The sequence below is a fragment of the Grampus griseus genome, assembly GCF_964374135.1.
Source record: "Grampus griseus genome assembly, chromosome: 18".
NCBI lineage: Eukaryota > Metazoa > Chordata > Mammalia > Artiodactyla > Delphinidae > Grampus > Grampus griseus.
Window position 1 is genome coordinate 66,178,220 of NC_139012.1, and position 23,763 is coordinate 66,201,982.

Genomic DNA, 23,763 nt, shown 5'->3' on the forward strand with positions numbered 1-23,763 from the left:
TATGGTAACGTGCAAAGGCCCTGTGGCACAGAAGACACATATAGGTTAGTGGGATTGACAGAAGGCCAATGGGGCTCTTGCTAAGTGCGTGAGGGGAGTATCATGTGAGTGAGGCTGGAAAGGGAAGGAGAGACAGACTAGCAGGTCCTTTAGGATACTTAGGATTCTCATCTTTACATGTTAATAATTGGCAGTCGTTGGATTATTTTAAGCAGGATGGAGATATGATCAGATTTGAGTTTCAAAAGATCACTCACGCACACACAAAAAAATCACTCACTGCAGTGTGTAAAATGCATTGGATGAAATTTTCTCATCTGAAACATGAGGATGGAGATACGTGCCATGTGTATCGGACAGTTCATAATGATAAACAAGTTGCACACATTGCATAGAAGTGTTTTATAAGATATAAATTATATAGAAAACTACATAGTAATGTTTTACAAGAAGCAACACAGTCAGAAGTTCATATACGTAGTTTTGAGTTCTCTCTATGAACAATGGCAGCCTGAACTCATGAAAGAGGTCATTTTGTTTATGTTAACAGGCTTCCTTCACCAGGGTACCTACTCCTCAGGGTGCTCACGGAAGAGGAGGAACTTCTCTCACTCTCATTCCGTCTCTCTGCTCTGCCTTCTCTGAAGCACACCTGGGTGCTGCCTGGAGCCCAGGTCTGGCTCCAAACCTATGAATATTTGCCAAGTATAAAAGCTTCTCAAGAATGAGATGGATCCTGGGGCATCCTCCCCAGAGAAACAGGATAAAGAGAATTTAGTGGGTAAGTTCCTTTTTTCCTGCCTTAAGTTTGTTTTATGTATATTAAGCAAAGTGAGAGTTGTATCGTCATAGAGAGCGAGCGAGCACGAGGTGGGTTAATACATTATTGAGATTGGCTTCAATTTCATTTAGAGCCCAGGATTTTGGATTCATTGCTTATCATGGTTTTATTTGCTTCTTGAAGAGCAGTCTATGACATGCCCTTTTTCTTAAGTGTTAGATAGAATTTGTGTTTATCTTTGTATTCATATTTTTTGCATTAACTAGCAAAGACATATTGAACAAGCTAAAATTTACCCAGTTTCAAATATCATCTGATGATGCTTTGATTAAATAGAAAAGTTGGTTTGAGGTCCACCATGTTTGATACATGGAGAGAAGTTGAAGAAGATAAAACTTAGCCTGGAGTGCGAGAGATGTAATATGGCGGAGAGCGCCGCCTCAGCGGCTCCGAGCCCGCGGGGGCTTGCGGATGGGGAGGATGCAGGTCCCCTGGAGGAGCGGATGGCGGAAACGGCGAGAGATGATCAGGGGCAGTTTGAGTGCCAGGAACCGCTCGAGTGCCAGATGCACTTGGGGGCCCCTGAGGAGGAGGAGGACGCGGGCCTGGTGGCTGAGGCCGAGGCGGTAGCTGCCGGCTGGATGCTCGATTTCCTCTGCCTGTCTCTTTGCCGGGCCTTCCGTGACGGCCGGTCGGACGACTTCCACCGCACCCGCGACAGCGCCGAGGCTATTATTCATGGATTGTCCAGTCTAACAGCTTATCAACTGAGAACTATATACATATGTCAATTTTTGACAAGAATTGCAGCTGGAAAAACCCTTGATGCACAGTTTGAAAGTGATGAACAAATTACACCCTTGGAATCAGCCCTGATGATTTGGGCATCAATTGAAAAGGAACATGACAAGCTTCATGAAGAAATACAGAATTTAATTAAAATTCAGGCTATAGCTGTTTGCATGGAAAATGGAAATTTTAAGGAAGCAGAAGAAGTCTTTGAAAGAATATTTGGTGACCCAAATTCTTACACGCCTTTAAAAAGGAAATTGCTTATGATAATCTCTCAGAAAGATACATTCATTCCATTTTTCAACACTTCAGCTACAACCGCATGATGGAGAAAATTAAGAGTTATGTGAATTATGTGCTAAATGAAAAATCGTCAACCTTTCTAATGAAGGCAGCAGCAAAAGTAGTGGAAAGTAAAAGAGCAAGAACAGCAGCTTCTCAAGATAAACCTAATAGTAATGATATTGAATTGGAAACGGAAGCTAATTTGGATATAGGAGAAAGTGTTAGTGACAAACAGTCTGCGGTAACTGAATCCTCAGGGGATACAGTATCCTTATTGAGGTCTCACAAAAATCTCTTCTTATCTAAGTTGAAACACGGAAACCGACAACAAGATGTTGATAAGAAAGAGGAAAGAGCGGAAACTCTTCAAAGTGGAAGAAAGAAAAAAGAGAAGAGTAGGCAAGCCACTGAAAGCGAGAGAATACGTGTTTTAAATAGTCAGCGTCTAACTCCTGAAAAACATCAACCTAGAAAAAAACAGGCATGGCTTTGGGAAGAAGACAACAATCTGAGATCTGGCGTGAAGAAATACGGAGAGGGAAATTGGTCTAAAATACTATCACATTATAAATTCAACAACCGAACAAGCGTCATGTTGAAAGACAGATGGAGGACTATGAAGAAGCTGAAGCTGATATACTCGGACGATGAAGACTGAGTGTGTTTGTGGAGCCCGATAAGACGGCAGTTAAACATTTTGATTCCTGCATTTTGCGTGAAACTTGGTGGTCATTAATGTAGCTTAAAATTTTGTTTAAAGCATTACAGTATTTTTCTGCGGCACAGTCATTTAATATGAGGATTTGTGCTGTACGAGCAAGATTATAGACCATCATTGTATTCTTTAAGAATCTTTTCACTCTGATAAAAAAATTAATTTTTTGAACCCTAGTGCTTTCAAAACTCCTACCTCCAAACCCTGTTCCAATAAAAAGGTGAAAGCCTGGTAAGAGAAAAAATATATTGCTGTTAACCTATTCTGTGTCTGTGGGCTGATTTCAACTCCATGACACACATAAAAGTGAAGTTTCTAAATCAGTGAATAGGCCTTTGACATAAGGGGTAATGATTTGATTTATGGCCTTAATATATTAATTACTAAGATATTTGCTTATAGAATGATAAATATACGAAGTAATCTGTGAGTTATACTTACATTTTTCTTTTGGTACTTTCATATAAAGGAAAAAACTTGAAAATAGTAATACCCATAGGACAGAGTTTATACTACTACTAAGAATAGCTTATGTCTCATTTAGGTACATTGGATTTTTGTTCTAGTGTTAAAACTTTGACAAAGATGGTTTTAAATAAATATCCATTTCTCTGATATTTTCATTTAGTTAGATAGATATCGGGCCTAAATGGTATTCTGTAAATGCTTAAATGGATTTTAACCATGATCATTTTTTTTTGAATTTTATTTTATTTATTTTTTTATACAGCAGGTTCTCATTAGTTATCCATTTTATACGTATTAGTGTATGCATGTCAGTCCCAGTCTCCCAGTTCATCCCACCACCACCACACCCGCCACTTTAACCATGATCATTTTGACGACTGTGATAAATACTAAATAAACAAGATCATGCATACCTTATTAGACAGTTTTGAGTTTTCACCAACATATTCTTTAGAGGATTTAGTCAAAAACTAGAATTATGTAGCATTTTGAGTTATGTATGCTTTATTTAACAAATGCATGAAAATGCTTAAGCATTTGCTTAAAAAGTTAAATGACTATTTTGTAATCTGTATTTCTTTATGAAAGTTTTATACATTACTTTCTCATTGTTCCTGAAGTTGTTGTCCTATACGTATAATAAATAGAAATGTGGAAAACTTAGCCTGTAATTACCAACTGCCTCCGTGAATGTTAACGGCTCTTCTGTATTGTAAAGCATTTTTCTCATGTTTTTTATATATATATATATATATTTTTTTTTTTTTTGCGGTACGCGGGCCTCTCACTGCTGTGGCCTCTCCCGTTGCGGAGCACAGGCTCTGGACGTGCAGGCTCAGTGGCCATGGCTCATGGGCCCAGCCGCTCTGCGGCATGTGGGATCTTCCCGGACTGGGGCACGAACCTGTGTCCCCTGCATCGCCAGGCGGACTCTCAACCACTGCGCCACCAGGGAAGCCCTCACGTTATATTTTTAAATGCTACAATAATTCTGAGGTAGATTTTTTTATAACCTTATTTTATGGTGGAGAAAATTGAGTCTTGGAGAGTTTAAAAACTTGTTGAAGGTCCAGAAAATGATGATGATGGTGGTGGTGGTGGTGTGTGTGTCCTAACCCGTGCTCTATACTTTATGTTGCTAAAGAAGTCATAGTGCAGGTTAGAAATAGAGAACGCATTTGTCATTATTAGCTTGTAAAAGAAAGTATACATTTAGAGGTATATACCTGGATTGAAAAAGAAACTTTTCTCGTGAAGTTGACCTAGCAACGTGGGTATACTGGAGGCAGTGAACATCATTTGGAAGGTGCAAGTGGGGGGGTCTCTTCGAGGGTACCCTTGATTATCTTTTTAAACAAGAAGTTTCATGAGACATTTTAGTTTCCGTTTAACAGGTTGAGACATCAACTGGATAAATGGCACGATTGAAGCTGTATCACCAGCGAAATATTTTAAAGTTCTCATGGGTTTACTTGGTGCTGGTTTTTGACTATAATGACAAACCCGCCCTATCACAGATCAAACTGAAATGGGGCTTATTATGTTACAACTTCTATTTCATATGCTTTAGGCAGTTTGTGAGATGCAATATCAGTCCTTCTCTGAGATTTGTGGGATAAGTTTGCCCTTGCCCTCCTCCTTCTTGGACACATTAACAAGACAACATCATTTGGTTCTTCAAGCTGTACAGAAATTTCCACTCATAATGTTGTGAGAATTAAATGAATAAATGAGTCTTAGTTATCACCCCCAGGTTTGTCCTAGCTTTCGAAAGCCATTAGGGTGCATCTCTTCCTGACTCCAAGTTCGGTGATGTCACAAGGGTAGATCAGAATGTACAGAACGCTATAAGTTAGGGCTTTTCCCCCAGCGTCCTCACTGTTATTAGTACACCACTACTCACTAGCCTCGGCCATAAAGTCCTACCCCTTTCTTTTTTTCTTTCTTTTTTTTCTTTAAGAGTTAAAGTGAAGTTAATTGGAATCTTGATCATCTCAGTCTTAGAAATCTTCTCAATGTCAATGTGCAAAGGAATTTTCCTGGAGAGTTTTTTAAAGCTCAGAGCAGTCCTCACCTCCAGAAGTTCTCCTCCTTAGGTCTGGGATGGACTTGAGAGTTTGCCTCCAAGTAAATTCCTAAGCTCATGAGGTTGCCAGACTGAGACCACACTTTGAGTCGCACGGTATTTCTTTTCAGCAATTCTGCATTTTTCCTTAAAAAAGTTCTTGACGCAAGCTGTGTGCATACTTCAGAGAAAAAGGCAGGAGGACAGATAATTTACAGGTGATGAAAAGATAGTGTTTACCCGTTGGGTTTCACTTCAGATTTTATGTTCGGTGCTTAAAATCCTTGATTCGCTGGAGAAAGAGCCAGGAAGTTGCTGAGACTATTTTACTGACTGTATCTCCACAGGATCGGAAGTGAACAGAAAAGAGGGAAGAATTTGTAATACTATTGATCTCCCCAGGTCCAGGGAGGGTGCCTGTTCTTATTGCACACACCTTTCATTTTTCCCCTGAGAAGCACCTGGTCTTTTCTGCTCTGAAAACACAGAGTACTTTTTTTTTTTACTTGACATGATAAGTTTTCATTTTAAAATTGCTTTTTAAAATTATAAAGGTAGCAAAAAATAAGAAAACTCTGAGAAGTATAAACCAGTCACACCTCCATCACTCAGAATTAATCCCTGTTAATATTTTGGTTAATTTTTATCCAATATTTTTTCTAAGCATATTGTTTTTGCTAAGAGAGATCATACCGTCTGTATAATTTTGCATCCTACTACTTCTTTCTTCTAACAATATACCATAGCAATTTTCTCATGTTTTTGTACCTTAAAAGATTTTATAATATGATATTGTGTAGCTGTATCATGATTTGCTTAATTATCCCTCCATTGTACTTTCAGGGTGTTTTTGATTTACCACTCTTATAAATAACACTATCGTGAGAATGGGCATAAATCTTCAGGACAAAGTATTTGCACTTGTTGCTATTGGTAGTTATTTCAGACAGGAAGGGGGGCTGGCGAGAGAGGAGAATGATGCAAGGAAAACATTTTCTCTTTATTTTCTTCTTATACCGGTGTGGGGGGCTGAGGGTGTAAGATAGTACGTATGAAGGAGAAAATGCGAAGATGTACGTGTGGTTCTCAGGTTAACTGACTCTCTTGAAAGCAAACAGAATCTCCTCTGATGGATCGTTATTTCCAAACAAGAAGCTTCAAACAGATCAATAAGTCTATCTCGTTGCTGGGCATCATTCTTGATAGTTCAAAGCATCGAGGGTGCCGCCCGCTTCATTCATTCAATGAATGAATCCAGAATCTACTGTGTATCAGGAGACAGAGATGTAAAAATAAAACGCCTGCTCCCAAAGCACTAAAAATCTACAGGAAAGTTAACTAAAAATTACAGTGTACTATGAAAAGTGATGATAGAGGGTATTTTAGAAACTCAGTAGAGGAGCTCCCAAAGGTGAAGGTAAGATTGGAAAATCTTCCTAGAAAAGAAGGTGCGAGAAAGGAGAATGTGGGATGTGAATGGGGGTCTGGGGGACACAAAGGCCCATGCGAGGCAAAAAGTATGTGAGGACTTTGGTGCTTTCTCTACCGCAGGGGATGTTTATGTGCTGTTGGCATGTGCCCTAGTCACCTAGACCCAGAAGTGAGAGAGCACAGCACTGCCACCTGAAAAGCTCAACTACGGGTAAGCTGAGAACCCCTGTGTCAAGCCTGGTCTTTGAACGGCAGGTTTGGGAGTTGCTGCTGCATTTGACTGGTGGGATGGAGCCCCACTGGATTTACCATGAGGAAGCTGCCGGGCAAGCTGCCTCTGGCGGAGGGGGAGGTCACGAAGCGGGGCGCACGAGGGGGCTTTAATTGTGTTGGCAATGCTTAAATTCTTTAGCTGAAAGGGGGTATATAAGGTATGAAAAACATTATTTTTACACCTTTTTGAACATTCCATTTCAAAATATATTTTAACTCTTTCTTAAAAAGACCAAATGGTAAAAAAGAAACTTGGTATAACCGTGTCTGAAGTTCATGTAACTACTAAGCTCAGATCATCCTTCTGTAGTTGAGATGTAAATCTGACAGTTTAGAAGACTCTTGGGATTATGGAATTTTGTAGTCCTAGGAGTACAAGGATGATAAAATCATCATCTAGCTCTGATTTGGTAGTTCTGCACCAAAAATCTTGTGTCTCTCTCTCTCCCTCTCTCCCTCTATCTTTTTTAAGGTTCTAAAAGTTATCTGAAAGAACTTATACAGTCAGTGACCAGATCGCTTTAGGAGGTAGAAACCTGCAGGGGTTAGGGTTTTATTGCGTGTTCTCCTTGCAAATGCAGTTCTTGCGCATAGAGAGGAGTCATCATCTGGATGGAACAGAACATCCACAAGTGATATTCAGAATTCCATCTGGAAAAATAAATCAATAAAGGAAAATTTAAAAAATATTCAGTTGTCAAAGCAAAATTGAACCAGACAAAATTAAACAGGCAAGAAAGCAAAACATTGGACAAGCTTACTGCCATAGGAGAGAAGCCAAACCTCAATCTGAACCAACACCACTGAAACAAAGGGGTGTGGAGTTTTGGGGGTTTTTGTTATTGTTGTTGTTGTTTCTGGCCACGTCACAAAGCTTTCGGGATCTTAGTTCCTCGACCTGGGATTGAACCCGGGCCCCAGCGGAGAAATCACTGAGTCCTAACCACTGGACCGCCAGGGATTCCCCAGGATGTGGGATTTTTAAAGACTGGAGTGCGCTAGTGAGAAAGCATGAAGGGCTTTGCGCGGTGCTTATAGGCTGTCTGGGTTTGGTTTGCTAATAAAATTCTCACATCTTTATGACAGGGTGTGTTTTTACAACTGGGAGCATGGTACCCACTGAAGTTAGGCTCCTACTGGCCCACAGAGACTGGGAGCTAGGGATGCTATCTACCTGATGATTACATTTCAAGAGAATGGCTCCCAGGTCCTTGAGAAAGATAGTCCCAGATTGTAAAACTGGCAAGAGGCTTTTAAAAAGACTTACATCTCAAAGGGGCAGAGAAAGGATTTACAAAGTTAAGCGTTCTAAAGGAAATGCTCAAGGGAAACGGAAATCTCTTTAATGGCGAGGCAAGCCGAAGGAAATGTTAAGACCTCTAGGAAAATCCTAGTCAGTGGCCTGGCCGACTAGAAGGCCTCCTGATATGGCTAATAATTCCTTTACATGTAATTTATTTAACTCTCACAACTAGTTATTGTTGGGTTAACAGAAGGAAAGTAAGACCTCAGCAGGTTGAGTGACTCATGAGATGTCATCTAGCTTTCAAATGGCGGCGTCTCAATTTGAACGCAGGGTCCCCCGACCAAGGACCTGCACTTTCCATCCCTGTGAGGCATTGTCGCCTGTCTGTCCCTAGGCTGGCTGTGCTAAAGCTCTTCCCGCCTCTCTGTCCTCTTCTTTCTGAGAATTCAGAACAAGCAGTGAGTTTCCCATCTTCAATGCTAGCCTGCCCGTAGGAATCCTCTGGTCTCTGTGTGAATCATTTATTGAGGTATGAGATACATACAATAAAGTGCGCAAGTCTTAAGTGCTTGGCCTGACAGACTGAATACACAACAGACAAAGGCTGGACCATATCTAAAAATAGAATTCTGACCACCAACCTGCAGCAACCAGCCCAGAAAACCAACCTTTTATCTAAAATAATCAGCCCAGGAAGCCAGCCTGCTTGATGTCAGATTCTCAGGAAACCACATTGTTATCGGAAGCTACATAATTACTTCTGTAACATTCAGCCCCAAATGGCCAGGACTTGATTAATAACTGACAGCTCCCCTGCTTTTTGTCCCCGATTCCAATTTAGGTCCAGCAAAAGAAAACCAAGCAGGTACCCCTACACCAATCACGTAGGATGCTCTGCTTCTATTTTGTCCACCTACAGCTTCCCTAGGCCAACAGTCTCCAATCAGGGCACACCCCCTTTTTCCACCATAAAGCTTTCCCACTCCTCTGCCTGCCTTTGAGTCTCTGCCAAAACACAAGTGATAGAGGCTGACTCTTGTGAGAGCCTGAATAAATACCCTTTGCTTTTCTAGCTGGCTGGTCTTTGTTTATTTCCACAGGCTCAATATGTGGAAGTCTATGCAATCACCACCCAGATCAAGACATGGAACATTTCCATCCCCCTAAAAAGCTTCCTTATCTCTTCCCAGATAATACCCAACTGACAAAACTCCACTCACTACCTAGAGACAGTACTACTCTGACTTTAAACATAATAGATTAATTTTGCCTCTTCCTGGACGAAATGATACAATACGAGGTCGTACAGTATGTACTCTTTCTTATACGTGGAATCACAAAGTGTGTCTATTGTGTCTGGCTTATTTTGCCCAATATTTTGTCTATGAGATTCATCCATATTTTGAATACTGTATAGCAGTAACCTTGTCTTTTTTCTTCCTGAGTAATCTTTTATGTGAACATACCACGACTTTATTTATTCATTCTACTGTTGGTGGGTTTGGGTGGTTCTTCATTTCTTGGATATTACGAATAAAATTGCAATAAACATTCCTGAGTATGTTTTTCACTGTAATCAGCACTCACTTCTCTGAGATATTACTTAGAAGTTGAATACTGAGTCATAAAGTGTGTGTTTGGCTTTAACAGATACTTCCAAATAGTTTTTTCAAGATAATTGTATTAATTCGCGAACATGAGAATTCCCATTGCTCCACACCCTTGCTAAAATGTGGCATCGTCAGTCTTTAGCATTTGCCATTCTGGAAGCTGTGTATTTTTATCTCATTGTGGTTTTCATTTTCATTTCCCTGATGTGTAATGTACATCATTCGGTTTGGGTATTTTAAACGCTGTCCTGTTACCTAAATGGCTATTTCTGCTTCGAGAGGAAATGGCTATTTACAGTAACACAGATCTGTGGGCATGGATTGCATATAGAATTGATCTAATATTTAAATACTGTTGATCAAGCCAAAGTTGGGAAATAAGCCACCAAGTCACCTAGTCTGTTTTATTTCCTGAAATTCATTTCCAGTTCTAAAGCTATCTAAGTGCAGTTAGTGATCTAGAATATTCTTCCTTATTTCCTAGCCTCACATGAGTTACAAATCTTGCCTTGAGTGTTTATCCCTAGTCCTAGAGGGTATTTAAGTCCCCTCTGGTGCTGCGGGCTGCATCTAAGCTCCAGGAACAAAGCCCCAGAGGCGTGCCTCGACAAATGAAGCTTAGTTTTGCCTCACTGCCTAAGATTGTGGAACTTGTGGGTACCACTTTACCTAAAGAGAGATTGACATGATGGTGACAACACTAACCAGGAGGTTTTCTGGCTGCAAAATGCAGGGTTGGCCTCAGTTATCTTTAAAGTCCTTCCAACTGAAGTCCCGGAGTCCTCCCCAGTGTCAGCAGCGCTGGGCCTCAGGTTCTGTGCATTATGGCTCACCTTTCATTTTGCAGATTGAGGGAAAGATGTTCCAACTCTTATTTATTTATTTATTTATTTATTTGTTTGTTTGTTGGGTCTTCGTTTCTGTGCGAGGGCTTTCTCTAGTTGCAGCGAGCGGGGGCCACTCTTCATCGCGGTGCGCGGGCCTCTCACCGTCACGGCCTCTCTTGTTGCGGAGCACAAGCTCCAGACATGCAGGCTCAGTAGTTGTGGCTCACGGGCCTAGTTGCTCCGCGGCATGTGGGATCCTCCCAGACCAGGGCTCGAGCCCGTGTCCTCTGTGTTAGCAGGCAGACTCTCAGCCACTGCACCACCAGGGAAGCCCTGTTCCAACTCCTGTTGGAAAGTTCCCCATCTTATTCTCTTTTGTATCTGCAGCTCTAGCACAGTGTGCCTGGCATATAACTGGTAAAATATTTGTTAAATTGATGAATGAGAAACCGGAGGGCAATTTTCCGGGGGTGACAAAGTCCAGTTCTCTACCAGGAAGTAATATGATGATGGCTTTATGGTATGGTGACAATTACCCATAGAAAACACCCATCCATGGATTTGGATAAAGCAAGAGATGATCAGATGAGCTCAGGTCTTCATGGCTAACAGAGAGGGTGTGTGGCCCATTTTCTTTCCATCGTCCCCTCAAGGGAATGGCTCAGGGAAGGCTCTGGAAGAATCCTTGTGTAGGTTGAGGTAAAGGGAGATTTCTGAAGAGCCTTTGTCATACAGTCCCAGTACTTCCTTTGAACTGGAATTAGAATCCTCAAATCCAGTTCTCAGCACAGCATCCACAGTTTTAACTGCGGGAGAGGTGGGGAGGGGCAAGGCTGGCTGAAAGATCTGCTCTGCAGGAAGCTGCAAAAGCAGCGCTTTGTGCTCGCCCAGCTACTGCTCACAAGGCAGAGCTGCCCAGCCCTGCGGGGGAAGCTGACAGCCCCACTTTCGCCGGCAGCTAATGACACCCCCAGGCTCCACCAATCCTCCCAGCAGCAGAGACCTGGGTAATTCTAACGCTCAGGTGTAAATCTTGGACGATTAATCGTGTCTTCATCCCTGGTCTCTCTCTGCACATTTAGTACTTAACAGAGCCTCAGGTAATGATGCTATAGAGCTGGGTGGGACTGCAGAGGAGCTCCCGGAGGCCAGGGCAGTTTTCTCTGTGACAAGCACTTGCTTTTGCAGCTTGGTGTTAAGGCTGTAGCTAGTCTGGACATGGCTAGGGCTTGCTCAGGGCATAAAGCATAGCTGATGTCCTTGTTGGAGTCCCAGCTGCCTGTGTGTGCAGCACTGCTAATGTCACAGCCCCCCACACCCCAAAGTTCCTGAACACCAAATACGGCAGTGTCAGCAGGGAGGGAACACACCAGAGGGCGCAAGGGCTGTGCTGCCTTCTCAATGCTTTCCTCAAGATGCAAATCGTCTGGGAGAGGCGTGTACAAGCACAGTTATTGCAGCCTTGTTTGTGAAGGCAAAATTGCAAGTAACCATAATATCCATCGATAGGAGAATGGCTAAATAACTGAGTCACAAATTTAGAATAGGAGGCAACAATGAAGAAGAATGAGGTGGATCCAGATGTAATGACATGGAAATATCTCCCAAACATATTCAGTTTAAAAAAGTAGAAACTTGGGCTTCCCTGGTGGCGCAGTGGTTGAGAGTCCGCCTGCTGATGCAGGGGACACGGGTTCGTGCCCCGGTCCGGGAAGATCCCACATGCCGCGGAGCAGCTGGGCCCGTGAGCCATGGCCGCTGAGCCTGCGCGTCTGGAGCCTGTGCTCCGCAACGGGAGAGGCCACAACAGTGAGAGGCCCGCGTACCGCAAAAAAAAAAAAAAAAAAAAAAAGAACTCATCACAGCATTATCTGTAAGAGCAAAACCCTAGAACCTTTGTAAATATTCGTAAATTTATGTTCGCCAATGAACCCGTTGTAGTAAAATGGATACGTGAGGCTGAATTTGAGGTGGTACCAATGAGGCTCAGTGACTTCTGTAGTTGGATAGGGAAGAGGCAATGATGACCCTGTGTCTTTAACCTGGACAATAATGCGTATGGTTAAGTACGGATGGTTAAGACATTAACTGAGATAGAGGCATAATAACATAAGGTGTTTGTGGATTATCTGAGTAGAGTTATCTAGCAAATATGATTAGTTCTAGTGTTTGTGTGGAGAATGTGAAATCAATTGGAGGAAGTGGAGGGTTGAGGGTGGGGCTCGTGTCAAGGAGAAGAGAACCAAGAAGCAGCAAGGATTTAAAACAAGGTGAAATAGTGAATATAAAGACTTCTAAAGTATTTATCAATCTGTAAGATGGGAATAAGTGTAGTAATATACATCTACTCAGGTAGGCATTAATGTCTGGGCTAGGTGCCTATATAAATAATCTCATTTAATCCTCATCACATCCTTCAAGGTAGGTAATTTCCATCCCCATCCTACAGATGAAGAAATGGAGGCTCAGAAAGGTCGAGTGGCTTTCCTGAGGCCACCACACTGGGAAGTTAAAGCCTCTCATAGAAACTCAAACATAAGCACTCTGGAAGATGTTTCTCCTTGTGCTCTGTTGACTTGTTTGGGGATAAGAGTACCTACCTATCTGCCCCAGAGGTTGCCTAGACTTCCCCTGGAGAATTCTGGGGGCCCAGAAATCTGTCTTTTAAAATGACACCCTGATGATCCTGAGGCGGGTAGTTTTATGCATTTTGAGAATAATAGACCATGGCAGCCCTAAGTAAATGTAACGGTGATTATTGTTATTGATTGCTATGAGACTTTTCTTGGAAGGGACAGGTCAGTTTTCATCTAAAAACCTGAAGGAACATTTTCCGTGTGTGTGTGTGCGCGCGCGCGTGCGCACGTGTGTGGTGTTTCCTGCAGTCGTGCGTGTGTGTGGATTCAGGTCGCTTCCTCAGCCCCATTCTGGCTTGGCCAGCCCTCTGGACGGTTTCCTCACCCACGCAGCTGAATTGCTTTCCTGAGAACCATGTCAGCTACAGAACTGCCTCCTCATCTCCTAGGCATCAAGAGTAAAGGGCTTGGTGTATGTGGCTGGATCCTGTTTTCGTTTTCTTTCCTGTCGATGGTCATTACCTTCCCTATCTCCATATGGATGTGCTTGAAGGTAATACCCTGGGAAATAAACTGGGCTCTCTCCATGAGCTGATGAATCATTAAGACTAAATCCTCTCCCTTAATCTCTTAGATTATTAAGGAGTACGAACGCTGTTGTATTCCGACGGGGACGCATCCAAGCTGACAAAGCCAAAGGGCCAGGTATGACACTGCAGCTGCTCGTGATAAGGATCACGGGCACCTATTACTGCTACTAGTGCCACCAAAAATGTTCTCTGGAAACATTTATTGAAAAAAAAATTAACCGGAAGCTGGAGCCCTTGCCTTTCTGTACAATTGAAGGATCTTGTCCTCTTACTTGAGTTAACAGAAGTGATCACTAGACCATTAGCTGGAGAGCTTTGGAATCTGGATCAGTGTTCTAACACTCCCTCTGAGAGTTTCAGTGAATGTGAACAAAGAGTGGCTCCGGTTACATTGGCTGGGTGTCCCTTATTACCAGGGCCACTAAGAGAATGAAAGAAGAATGAAGGGAGGGAGTAAATGGCCAAGGGAGACAATTAAGCTACTCAGGGAGAGTATTCTGGGAGCTGGTGTTTGATTCTCACTCTGAAAGAGCCAATGGAAAAGTCAAAGGTAATGTCCTCTCTTGACAAGTGGATTAAGAGCAACATAGAGCTGGAAGCCATTTGACAATTCCTTTTGTCAAATGTGGTCTTTATTTCCATCCTTTCTCTACAGCCTCAGAATAAAAAATGTCCCAAACTGTTCATATCATAAAAGGATGGGATTTTCTTTTGTGGGAGCCAGGAGTATCGATACTAAAAGTCCTCAGGAGTAAGACACTGATTTAATACTCATAACTTCTCTTGTGTATATTGTGTTGAACCCTATGAAATTGCTAATGTTTGGTTTCGATCCACCAAAATGGCAATTTCATATGATAGATTCTAATATTCTTGACAGGGGAGGCTCTCCAAACAGCATCTTGGAAGGCACATGGAAGAGAATGGTTATTTGCTATACTTCTCTAATAACATTTGCTTTCTTCCCCCTAATGTGATGTATTTAAGTAAAATCATTCTCCCTTCAACTGCACTGTAGGATCTCTGGGGGGGCAGGAACTTCCTTATTCACTCTGTGCGCTTTGCACTTGGCCATGTACTACGGTAGGCACTCAGGTATCTGTTACATTTTTAAACATATGAGAAACTTCCAAAGGGGAAGCTTGTTACGGAGACTTGGCCATTTCAAGTAGTATTGATACAATCCTACTTGTCTAATAAGGAACCTAAAAGAAAGAGGGCAAAAATTGCTTATTATGGATATTTTTATGAGTTTGTCCAAATAGAGGTGTTAGAATTATCCAAGTGAGAAATACCAGAGCAAAGTTAACCCCTTCCTGGTCATGTTTCACGTGGTGAAGCCAAGATTATAAATTAGAATAAAATTGGATTTGAGAGAGGTCAAATAGCTATAACTTGCAGGACTCTAGAGAAAAGTCTCTTTTAAATGAATTTTCCCGGAAGTGTTCACCACTAAATCTCCCAGGATAACTAATCTCGTCATACATGTCTCTGGGGCTAAGAGAAGTTACCTCAAAATGTCATAAGAGCCGGAGGAAAACAGGCCAAATTGCTAATGGAAAACATCTCCACTTTTGTAAATAGTAAATTATGCTTTAATAATAAAAGTGTTCATAACAGGAGCTGCTACTTTTCAGCACTGAATACATGCCTGGCACTATGTTTAGTATTTTATTTCATTATCATGCTGACACCTGCTTAATCTTCACTGCCATCTTATAGATATTAGGTGACTGAAGCTCAGAAAAATTAGATAAATGTTCCCAGGTCACAGCTGGTAAGTGGTAGGGCTGGAACTTAACTCTCTCTAGTTCTAAGGGCCATGATCTTAACTGGTTACTTAGCACCGGAAAAAAAAAGTAAATTAGGAAGTAATCCTTACCCCAGAAAGGTTTAGACACCCAAAGAAAGAAAGCACCTTAGCAGTGTTTTCTGTTGATGCTACCTGTCCTTTTCATGATACTCAGTGTAGAAAGTTGTTTCTTCTTTGAAAACAAAAACAATAGCACAGAATCTTTCTGGTAAATGAAAATGGATTGGTGTCCCCATCTTGCTGACATTCCTTGTGGTTCTAATCTTTATAGCGCTTGCTGTAGAGAACCTTCCCCAGGGCAGTGTTAAGGAGTCATAGAATCCTCAAATGAGTTTCCTTAGCCCTATCCCTACCTCAATCCAAATCTTCACAAGAGATAAGTAAAAGTATTTACAACCGAGGAATGTCATTGTATATAAACTAGAACACAGCTACAGAGAAACTACAAATCTTGTAATACATTGGTTTTGGGGACACTGAAATCCTGGGAAGATTTCAATTTTAACATTCCTTCAGTACTAATGAAGATAAATGAGAATGTTGACAGTCACTGATATTCAAGGTCTAAAGTCTATTAATTGAATCTTTTATACAGATACCTTTAACATAAAGAAACCAGTTTCCAAAATATCCTTTTAAATAAATGTCACACTCAACACTTGGATAGAAGTAAGTTGAATGTTTTACAAAAGAAAATCTAAAAATTAATTGTCAAGGATCTTCAGCTTTTTACCAAAAGATTTTAATTTCTAGGGAATCACTTTTCTTTAGTCATTGACTCATAGCAGGAAATAATTTCCCCAAAGGTATAGGTGTACGTATGGAAGATCATCTGAGAAGCATTTATAGTCCCATGCAAATAATGTACTGTATAGCTAGCAGACAATTTGTTGCAGTTATTTTCAGTTGGGTGAAATTCTAAACCATATTTTCTTTTGCATAGGTTTGATCCTGGTCCTGCCTTGCATAGATGTGTTTGTCAAAGTTGATCTCCGGACCATTACGTGCAACATCCCTCCACAGGAGGTAATGCTGATTAAAGCTATGTTTCTAGAAATAAAACCAATACCTTCCCTGTTACAGGGACCATTGAGACTGTATCATATGTTTTCAAACTATAAAGGGGAGGATGAACTGAATTCTTAGAGATCTGCTTGGGGAGGTGGCTCCTGAGACGACGGGGCTTTGTCTCGCCAAATAAGAATGAAGCCGAGAGCAAGGGCTGAATTGCTAGAAGACCTGCAATGACTGGGTGGGAGAAAGTCTGAGAGAAGAGAGAGAAGGGATACAGATGGCAGAGAAAGTGGGTGGAGAATGACAAGCCGACCCCTGGAGGAGTCTGATAAGTCATTGTACTGGGGGCTGAAACTATTGGTGGCTGCTCAGGACGTTATCCTTTCCATCACCGTCTCCGGAAATGTTTTAGTAATAGCGATATAACTCACCTCTGCATTACATTTTTTTAACTTTTTATTTTATATTGGAGCATAGTTGATTAACAATGTTGTGTTACTTTCAGGTGTATAGCAAAGTGATTCAGTTATACGTATACATATATCTATTCTTTTTTGAATTCTTTTCCCATTTAGGTTGTTACAGAATACTGAGCAGAGTTCCCTGTGCTATACAGTAGGTCCTTGTTGGTTATCCATTTTAAATATAACCGTGTGTACTGTACTAAATTTTTTGAGTGTTTGGATGCAACAAAGTGGGGTGTGCATGGGAAAGGAGCAGACACTGTACAGGGCTCACCTGTAACTGGATTTCAAATAGTTCTTTTCAATTCTTAAAGTACAGCAACTAAATGACCAGACCCAGTAAGTGGGTGATAAGGAAGAGAAACAGAATTGCTAATAATCATGCCAGTTTGATTACACACAATGATAAACACAATGATCCAGGAAGAGAAAAGAAAATGTGTGGGAGGGCAAAGGGGATGAGAAGTGAGAAAATCAACACTTACGAGGAAATGTTAATCTTCCTCCCTCTGGTCCAGAAAACTCAATCGAGACTCAACAGTGATGTCTTCATGCCATTGGTGGGAACTGCAGAGTCCTTACTTTGGAATTCAGCCCTAATCATAAGAGAGCTTAGGATGTTTAGGGGCTCTCATGGGCCTTTTCTGGCTCCATAGTAAACAGTTCTAGATGGGAGAAGGGAGTTCTAGGTCCTGCTTTCGTGGTACCCACAGAAAGCTCATTTGCTCCAAAGTACCTTGTCCTGTTAATTCAGAACAATTAATGCAGAGCCTCTATAAATGGATTTTTCTTTATTTGAATACAGAACACGGTCTCTGGTGCCATCTGTTTTCTAAAAAGCACTGCTATTCATCAAGCCTGATGAAACTGAGAACCAAAAAGATTTCAGGTATCAGGGAGACAGGTGTTCTACCACTACTTAGATGGTAGAATTCCAGCAGGTTCTACTATCACATTTTAAAGTGGAAATACCTATTTCACTTCTGACTTCTCTAAGATGAAGTTACAGGGATAGGTACAGATCACATCTGTGTAGGAATTTTGCTATCAACAAGGATGATAGTATATTCAAGCCAGGACAGATTTCTGGTGATGCTGGCATGAGCTGTCATTAAAGCTCTCCTCCTGCGGAGAGGGCTCTGGGACTGGCTGACCCTTTGTGGATCAATCATTGTGAAAGTCATAAGCATGTGATTTTCCGTGTTCCTGCTCTACAGATCCTCACCAGAGACTCTGTGACCACTCAAGTGGATGGAGTGGTCTATTACAGAATCTACAGTGCCGTCTCGGCAGTGGCTAATGTCAGCGATGTCCAGCAAGCCACATTTCTGCTGGCTCAGACCACTCTGAGAAATGTCTTAGGGACACAGACCTTGTCCCAGATCTTAGCTGGCCGAGAAGAGATGGCCCATAGCATCCAGGTAAAGACGTCAAGGACCAATAGCCTACATCTTTAATTCACTCATTTTAATTAACAGTGATGATCAAATATCAGCAGTTCAAAGCACCCCTCCCCATGTGCGTGCACACACACACACACATACACACACACACACACACACACACACACACACACACACACACACAACTGCTCTAAACAGATGGGCTTCAGTTTGGGATTTCACATTTTTTTTTTATAATCATGAGGTCCAGATTTAAAAATCTGAGTGGGAGCGGGGAGCTGTTGGAGTGTGTGTGGAATTCAAAATTATGAATTACCATTGTACACTTTAGCCTTTTTTGAAGAGCTTAGAGATCAGAGTTATTTTTAGTTTAGATTACTCCAGAGGAAGGGCTGCCCTTTCTCAGGCATTTTAGTGGAATGTGAACGTTAGAAGGAGGTTTGGTTGAGACAGCACAGGACTGCTATCCCTGGGAAATCCAACTTCATGTACTAATATCAATAATGATATGAATAGCAGCCGTAATTATAATATTGATAAGGATGTAACAGGTATCCATCTCACCTCCCGTACACCCTAGATTATAGACGATCACATTTCTGTGTTTTCTTGAATCAATTAACATTTTGATTCTGAGCCTGCCTTCTGTAAGTTAAGAGGGAAATTCAACTTTGGCCCTTCTTGGCATCTCCTCCAGCCCCTAAGGTAGTGCAAAGTCCCCGAGGTTTTATAAGGTAATATCAGTTCTACATGATAACTCTCCACGTCATTTTAAGAGCCACACGAGTTCAACGACTCAGCTGTTTCCCCATCACAGTCAGGTCACTGGCTGCTTGTGAGGTCTCCCCATCTCCCAGCTCTCTGCAGGGATCACGGAAAAGCTAGGGCTCACTTGCTCTTTGGTATCACATAGATCTCTGCCCTTTCCCCTTTGAGGGAACTACCCATCTGGTCTCATTATTTCTCAAGGCATTCTTTCTCATCCCTTCCCCTCCAGGATAACCAGCAAGATATCTTCAGTGGTCTTAAGCTTTAACAAAAGATGAGGATGTCTTTGATTTTAGGCTTCTTCTGCTCTAAAAAATATATGCCTTAAATATATATATATATATCTGCCTTGCTACCTGTTTAAAACTGAGCCACAGGTCAGGGGTTAAACAGAGCAAGACAAATAATATCTCAGAAAGTACCCAGTGATAATATGTACTGAGTTATTGCTGGGCACCGATACATAGTTTAACATGTGTTATCTCCAAAACTCATGACAATCCTGAAAGAAAACCTTTTATAGTATGAAAACTGAGAATCAGAAAGGTTAAGTCATGGGCCCAATGATTCACAGCTGCAAATGGCAGAAGCAGGACAAAATCCATTGCTTTCAGTTTGGTGTCAGTGACAAGAAAATGTGGGCTGTTTGCTCACATCTAGATGGATAGTATAGACTTCATGAGGAATGGTTTGGGGCAGACCTGCTGAGAGACCACCTGTTAAAAGACCTATCAGGTTTTGTTTCTGAATCCTTCCCAGGATTCACTTCAATGCCAGGAAGTGGGCGATAACTCCTATCCCCTTTCCAAACTGTCTCACTCCAAATGCTGTAAATACAGAAGGAGAAAAAGAAGAGGACTTTTCTTGCATATATAACATATAGCAGGAACTTCGATTACACACCTGTCTTCTGATCAACGACCTTTCTTTTGACTTGGAAACAGACTTTACTTGCTGACGCCACCAAGCTGCGGGGGACCCAGGTGGCCCAAGTGGAAATCAAAGACGGCCGGATTCCCGGGCAGTTGCAGAGGTCCATGGCTGCTGAGGCCGAGGCCACCCGGGAGGCCAGGGCCAGGGTAAGGGCGACTCCATCTGCACTGGAGGGTGAGCTTCCCAGCCTTGGAGCCAACAAGGCTGGAGCTTGAGAGGAAGCTCAGGTCCCCTCAACGATTTCAATAAGAAGAGAGTTTCTTTCTCACAGTTTTTACTGAGAATTTCCCCTTGAGTTGAAAGCTCACAGGCAGCTTAATGCACCTTGAGGAAGCTTGGTGTTAGGTCTTGGGTCAAGGGTGCTCGGCAGCGTACTCAGTGACTTAGCCAGGTGGGTCCCCACTCTGGCCACACAGCAGAGCCTCCTAGAGAGAAATGAGCAAAGCGAACACTAATTCCCAGGCCTCACCTCACACTCAGTGAAGTAGAGTCTCTGGTGGGCCCAGGAACCTGCGTGTTTATAAAGCTGATGATTCTGAGGTGGCAACTTGGTGCCTGTCTTTGGAGCATCTTCCTTCTGGTGTGTTAAGTGAACTGAACTAAGAGGAGGCGGGTGACTACAATGCGGGTTAGAATTACAAAATGTGAGTGCAGCTTGGTCTGGCGTGTCCGTGAGTCTGTTGGATCCATAGCCCTCATATCTGTGTGGACGGGTTTCCTGAAGTATCAGAAGCCAGTTAGATTAGAAGCCTCCAAGTACCCCCTTTGGAATCATACTTGGGACTCGAGGGAGGTTTCCCTCTACTTTATCTCTGGTTTCTCTGCTAAGCTCCAGCAGCTTCTAAGCAGTTGACTTGGGAGTCGCTTTTTTTTTTACATTAATTAATTAATTTATTATTATTATTTTTTAAAGAAGATGTTGGGGGTAGGAGTTTATTAATTAATTTATTTTTGCTGTGTTGGGTCTTCGTTTCTGTGCGAGGGCTTTCTCTAGTTGTGGCAAGCAGGGGCCACTCTTCATCGCGGTGCGCGGGCCTCTCACTATCGCGGCCTCTCCTGTCGCGAAGCACAGGCTCCAGACGCGCCGGCTCAGCGGCCACGGCTCACGGGCCCAGTCGCTCCGCGGCATGTGGGATCCTCCCAGACCGGGACTCGAACCCGTGGTACCTGCATTAGCAGGCAGATTCTCAACCACTGCGCCACCAGGGAAGCCCCTACATTAATTAATTAATTTATTTTTGCTGTGTTGGGTCTTCGTTTCTGTGCGAGGACTTTCTCCAGCTGTGGCAAGAGGGGGCCCCTCTTCATCGCGGTGCGCGGGCCTCTCACTGTAGCGGCCTCTCTTGTTGCAGAGCGCAGGCTCAGTAGTTGTGGCTCACGGGCCCAGCTGCTCCGCGGCATGCGGGATCCTCCCAGACCAGGGCTTGAACCCGTGTCCCCTGCATTAGCAGGCAGATTCTCAGCCACTGCGCCACCAGGGAAGCCCGGGAATCGCTTTTGCACGTGGGCAGTGAGTGCGCACAGAGGGGCAGCTGAGCTCCAGTCATTCTTGGGCAGTCTGAGGACCAGAGGAGGAACAGGGCACTTAGGAGAGTCCCAGTGAGGGTTTGCAGACCGGCACTTGCTGCCGCTTGCATCAAGAGCGGGGAGAGCTTGAAACAATCCTTACATTGTAAGGATGAGACAAAATTGGCAACCGAATGAAATCTAAAAAAAAAATCTATGATAAGTAAAAAGGACAGAAAAGAAGCCAGTTGGAGGCCTTGAATTTCAGACTTCTCTGAAAACGAAAGCAGCCAGTGGTGAGGCTCCATGGTGACTCAAGAGCATCACCAGGGTAGATGGACCTGTATTTGTTCGGGTTAAAGGCAGCGCTTTTATTTTGTTTGAGAATGAAATCTAAGGACTCATAATTTGTAAGCTATCTCCCTGCTTCCTGCAACCTTCTCCAATTTCTCTCATCACATTAGGATGTGAAACTCTAATCCTTGCCAAAGAAGTAAGCAGATGAAACATGGGTGGCCAAGTAGGGGCTGGGAGAGAAGTATCAGTACAGACCCAGGAAAAGAAAGCACTGGTGACAGCTGTAAGCTGTCTAAAGGCTTTTATTTCTGTCGATTTAGGTCCTTGCAGCAGAAGGAGAAATGAATGCTTCTAAAGCCCTGAAGTCAGCCTCCATGGTGCTGGCTGAGTCCCCCATCGCCCTCCAGCTGCGTTACCTGCAGACCTTAACCACTGTCACCACAGACAAGAATTCCACCATTGTTTCCTCTGCCCATGAATGTACTAGAGGGCATTGGTGGCATCAGCTACAGTAACCACAAGAAGGTTCCTAACAGAACCTGAGACCCTCCTGCTGCAGTCAGCCATTGCTTAGGGAGGCATATCTGTTCCTATGGAGACCAGCATTTAGAAGTGTTGAGAATTTCAACACTATTTAGGCCCAGTAACTCTACAGCTGGAACAGCATTAGCAGGGAGATGCTATAGAGGCTATAAAAAAAGAAAAAGAAAAAAGAAGGGCCATATACTACTTTTATTTTTAAGAACATAAAAGTACTTTGCATTATTCTTATGAGAATCAGTGAGTAGGTGTCCCTGACTTAGAGCAGGAACTTTCTTGTAGTAGCTGGGGGAAATTACTTTTTAAAAAATTTATTTATTTATTTAATTTATTTATTTTTGGCCGCATTGGGTCTTCGTTGCTGCGCGCGGGCTTTCTCTAGTTGCGGCGAGCCGGGCTACTCTTCATTGTGGTGTGCAGTCTTCTCATTGTGGTGGCTTCTCTTGTTGCGGAGCATGGGCTCTAGGTGCATGGGCTTCAGTAGTTGTGGCACGGGGGCTCAGTAGTTGCATCTCGCGGGCTCTAGAGCGCAGGCTCAGTGGTTGTGGTGCACGGGCTTCGTTGCTCCATGGCATGTGGGATCTTCCCAGACCAGGGCTTGAACCCGTGTCCCCTGCATTGGCAGGCGAATTCTTAACCACCGCACCACCAAGAAAGCCCCAGAATTACTTTTTAATGGGTTTAAGAAGCACTCTAGATAATCTGCAAAGTAACACATATTTCCACTAGCTATTTGCTGTATAATTCCAAAGTGATTATTGGCTAAATTTCCAATACTTAGCTATTTGCTTCCTAATTCCAAAGTTGGCTAAATTTATTATTGGCTAAATTTCCAATCGTTACAGCAAAACCCCACAATGCTTAAAATTGTGATTGATTTTGATGTTCAACACACTATCATGTGTAAAATAGATAGCTAGTGGGAACCTGCGGTATAGCATGGGGGGCTCAGCTCGGTGCTCTGTGATGACCTAGATGGGTGGGATGGGTAGGAGGGAGGTCCAGGAGGGAGGGGATATATGTATACACATAGCTGATGCACTTCGTTGTACAGCAGAAACTAACACAACATTGTAAAGCAATTATACTCCAGTAAAAAAAAAAAAGAGAAAAATAGAAGTAATATATAATTCAGAAATCACCTAGAAATACTAATTTTATAGAAGCTTTCTAATTATTTGGAAGACTAATCATTTAGTAAAAGTAAAGATTATTCCACCTGAAGAAAAAACAAAAGACTAACAGCTGCAAATTTATCACCACCTCCTCTAGGCAGATTGCGTTCAACTCTCTGGTTGTGTGTCATCCTGCTGGGACTGGTGGCCAATCTCAGCCTCCCAGTACCTTTGTCACAGGGTGAGACAAG

The 23,763-nt window shown here is 42.6% G+C and overlaps 2 protein-coding genes across 2 annotated transcripts; both read left to right on the forward strand.

The window, feature by feature from the left end:
• Nucleotides 1-635: 635 nt before the first annotated feature.
• Nucleotides 636-22,400, forward strand: STOML3 (stomatin like 3; the record flags this gene model as incomplete). Its single annotated transcript, XM_082675639.1, is given in 9 exon segments — nucleotides 636-781; nucleotides 13,519-13,622; nucleotides 13,704-13,723; nucleotides 13,725-13,774; nucleotides 16,416-16,498; nucleotides 18,168-18,371; nucleotides 20,066-20,200; nucleotides 22,178-22,317; nucleotides 22,319-22,400. Coding segments are annotated over 9 exon segments (870 nt in total). The 5' UTR covers nucleotides 636-729.
• Nucleotides 1,204-3,476, forward strand: LOC309836114 (telomeric repeat-binding factor 1-like; the record flags this gene model as incomplete). The annotated part of the gene is given in 2 exon segments (XM_082675922.1): nucleotides 1,204-1,858; nucleotides 1,861-3,476. Coding segments are annotated over 2 exon segments (1,311 nt in total). The 3' UTR covers nucleotides 2,517-3,476.
• Nucleotides 22,401-23,763: the final 1,363 nt, after the last annotated feature.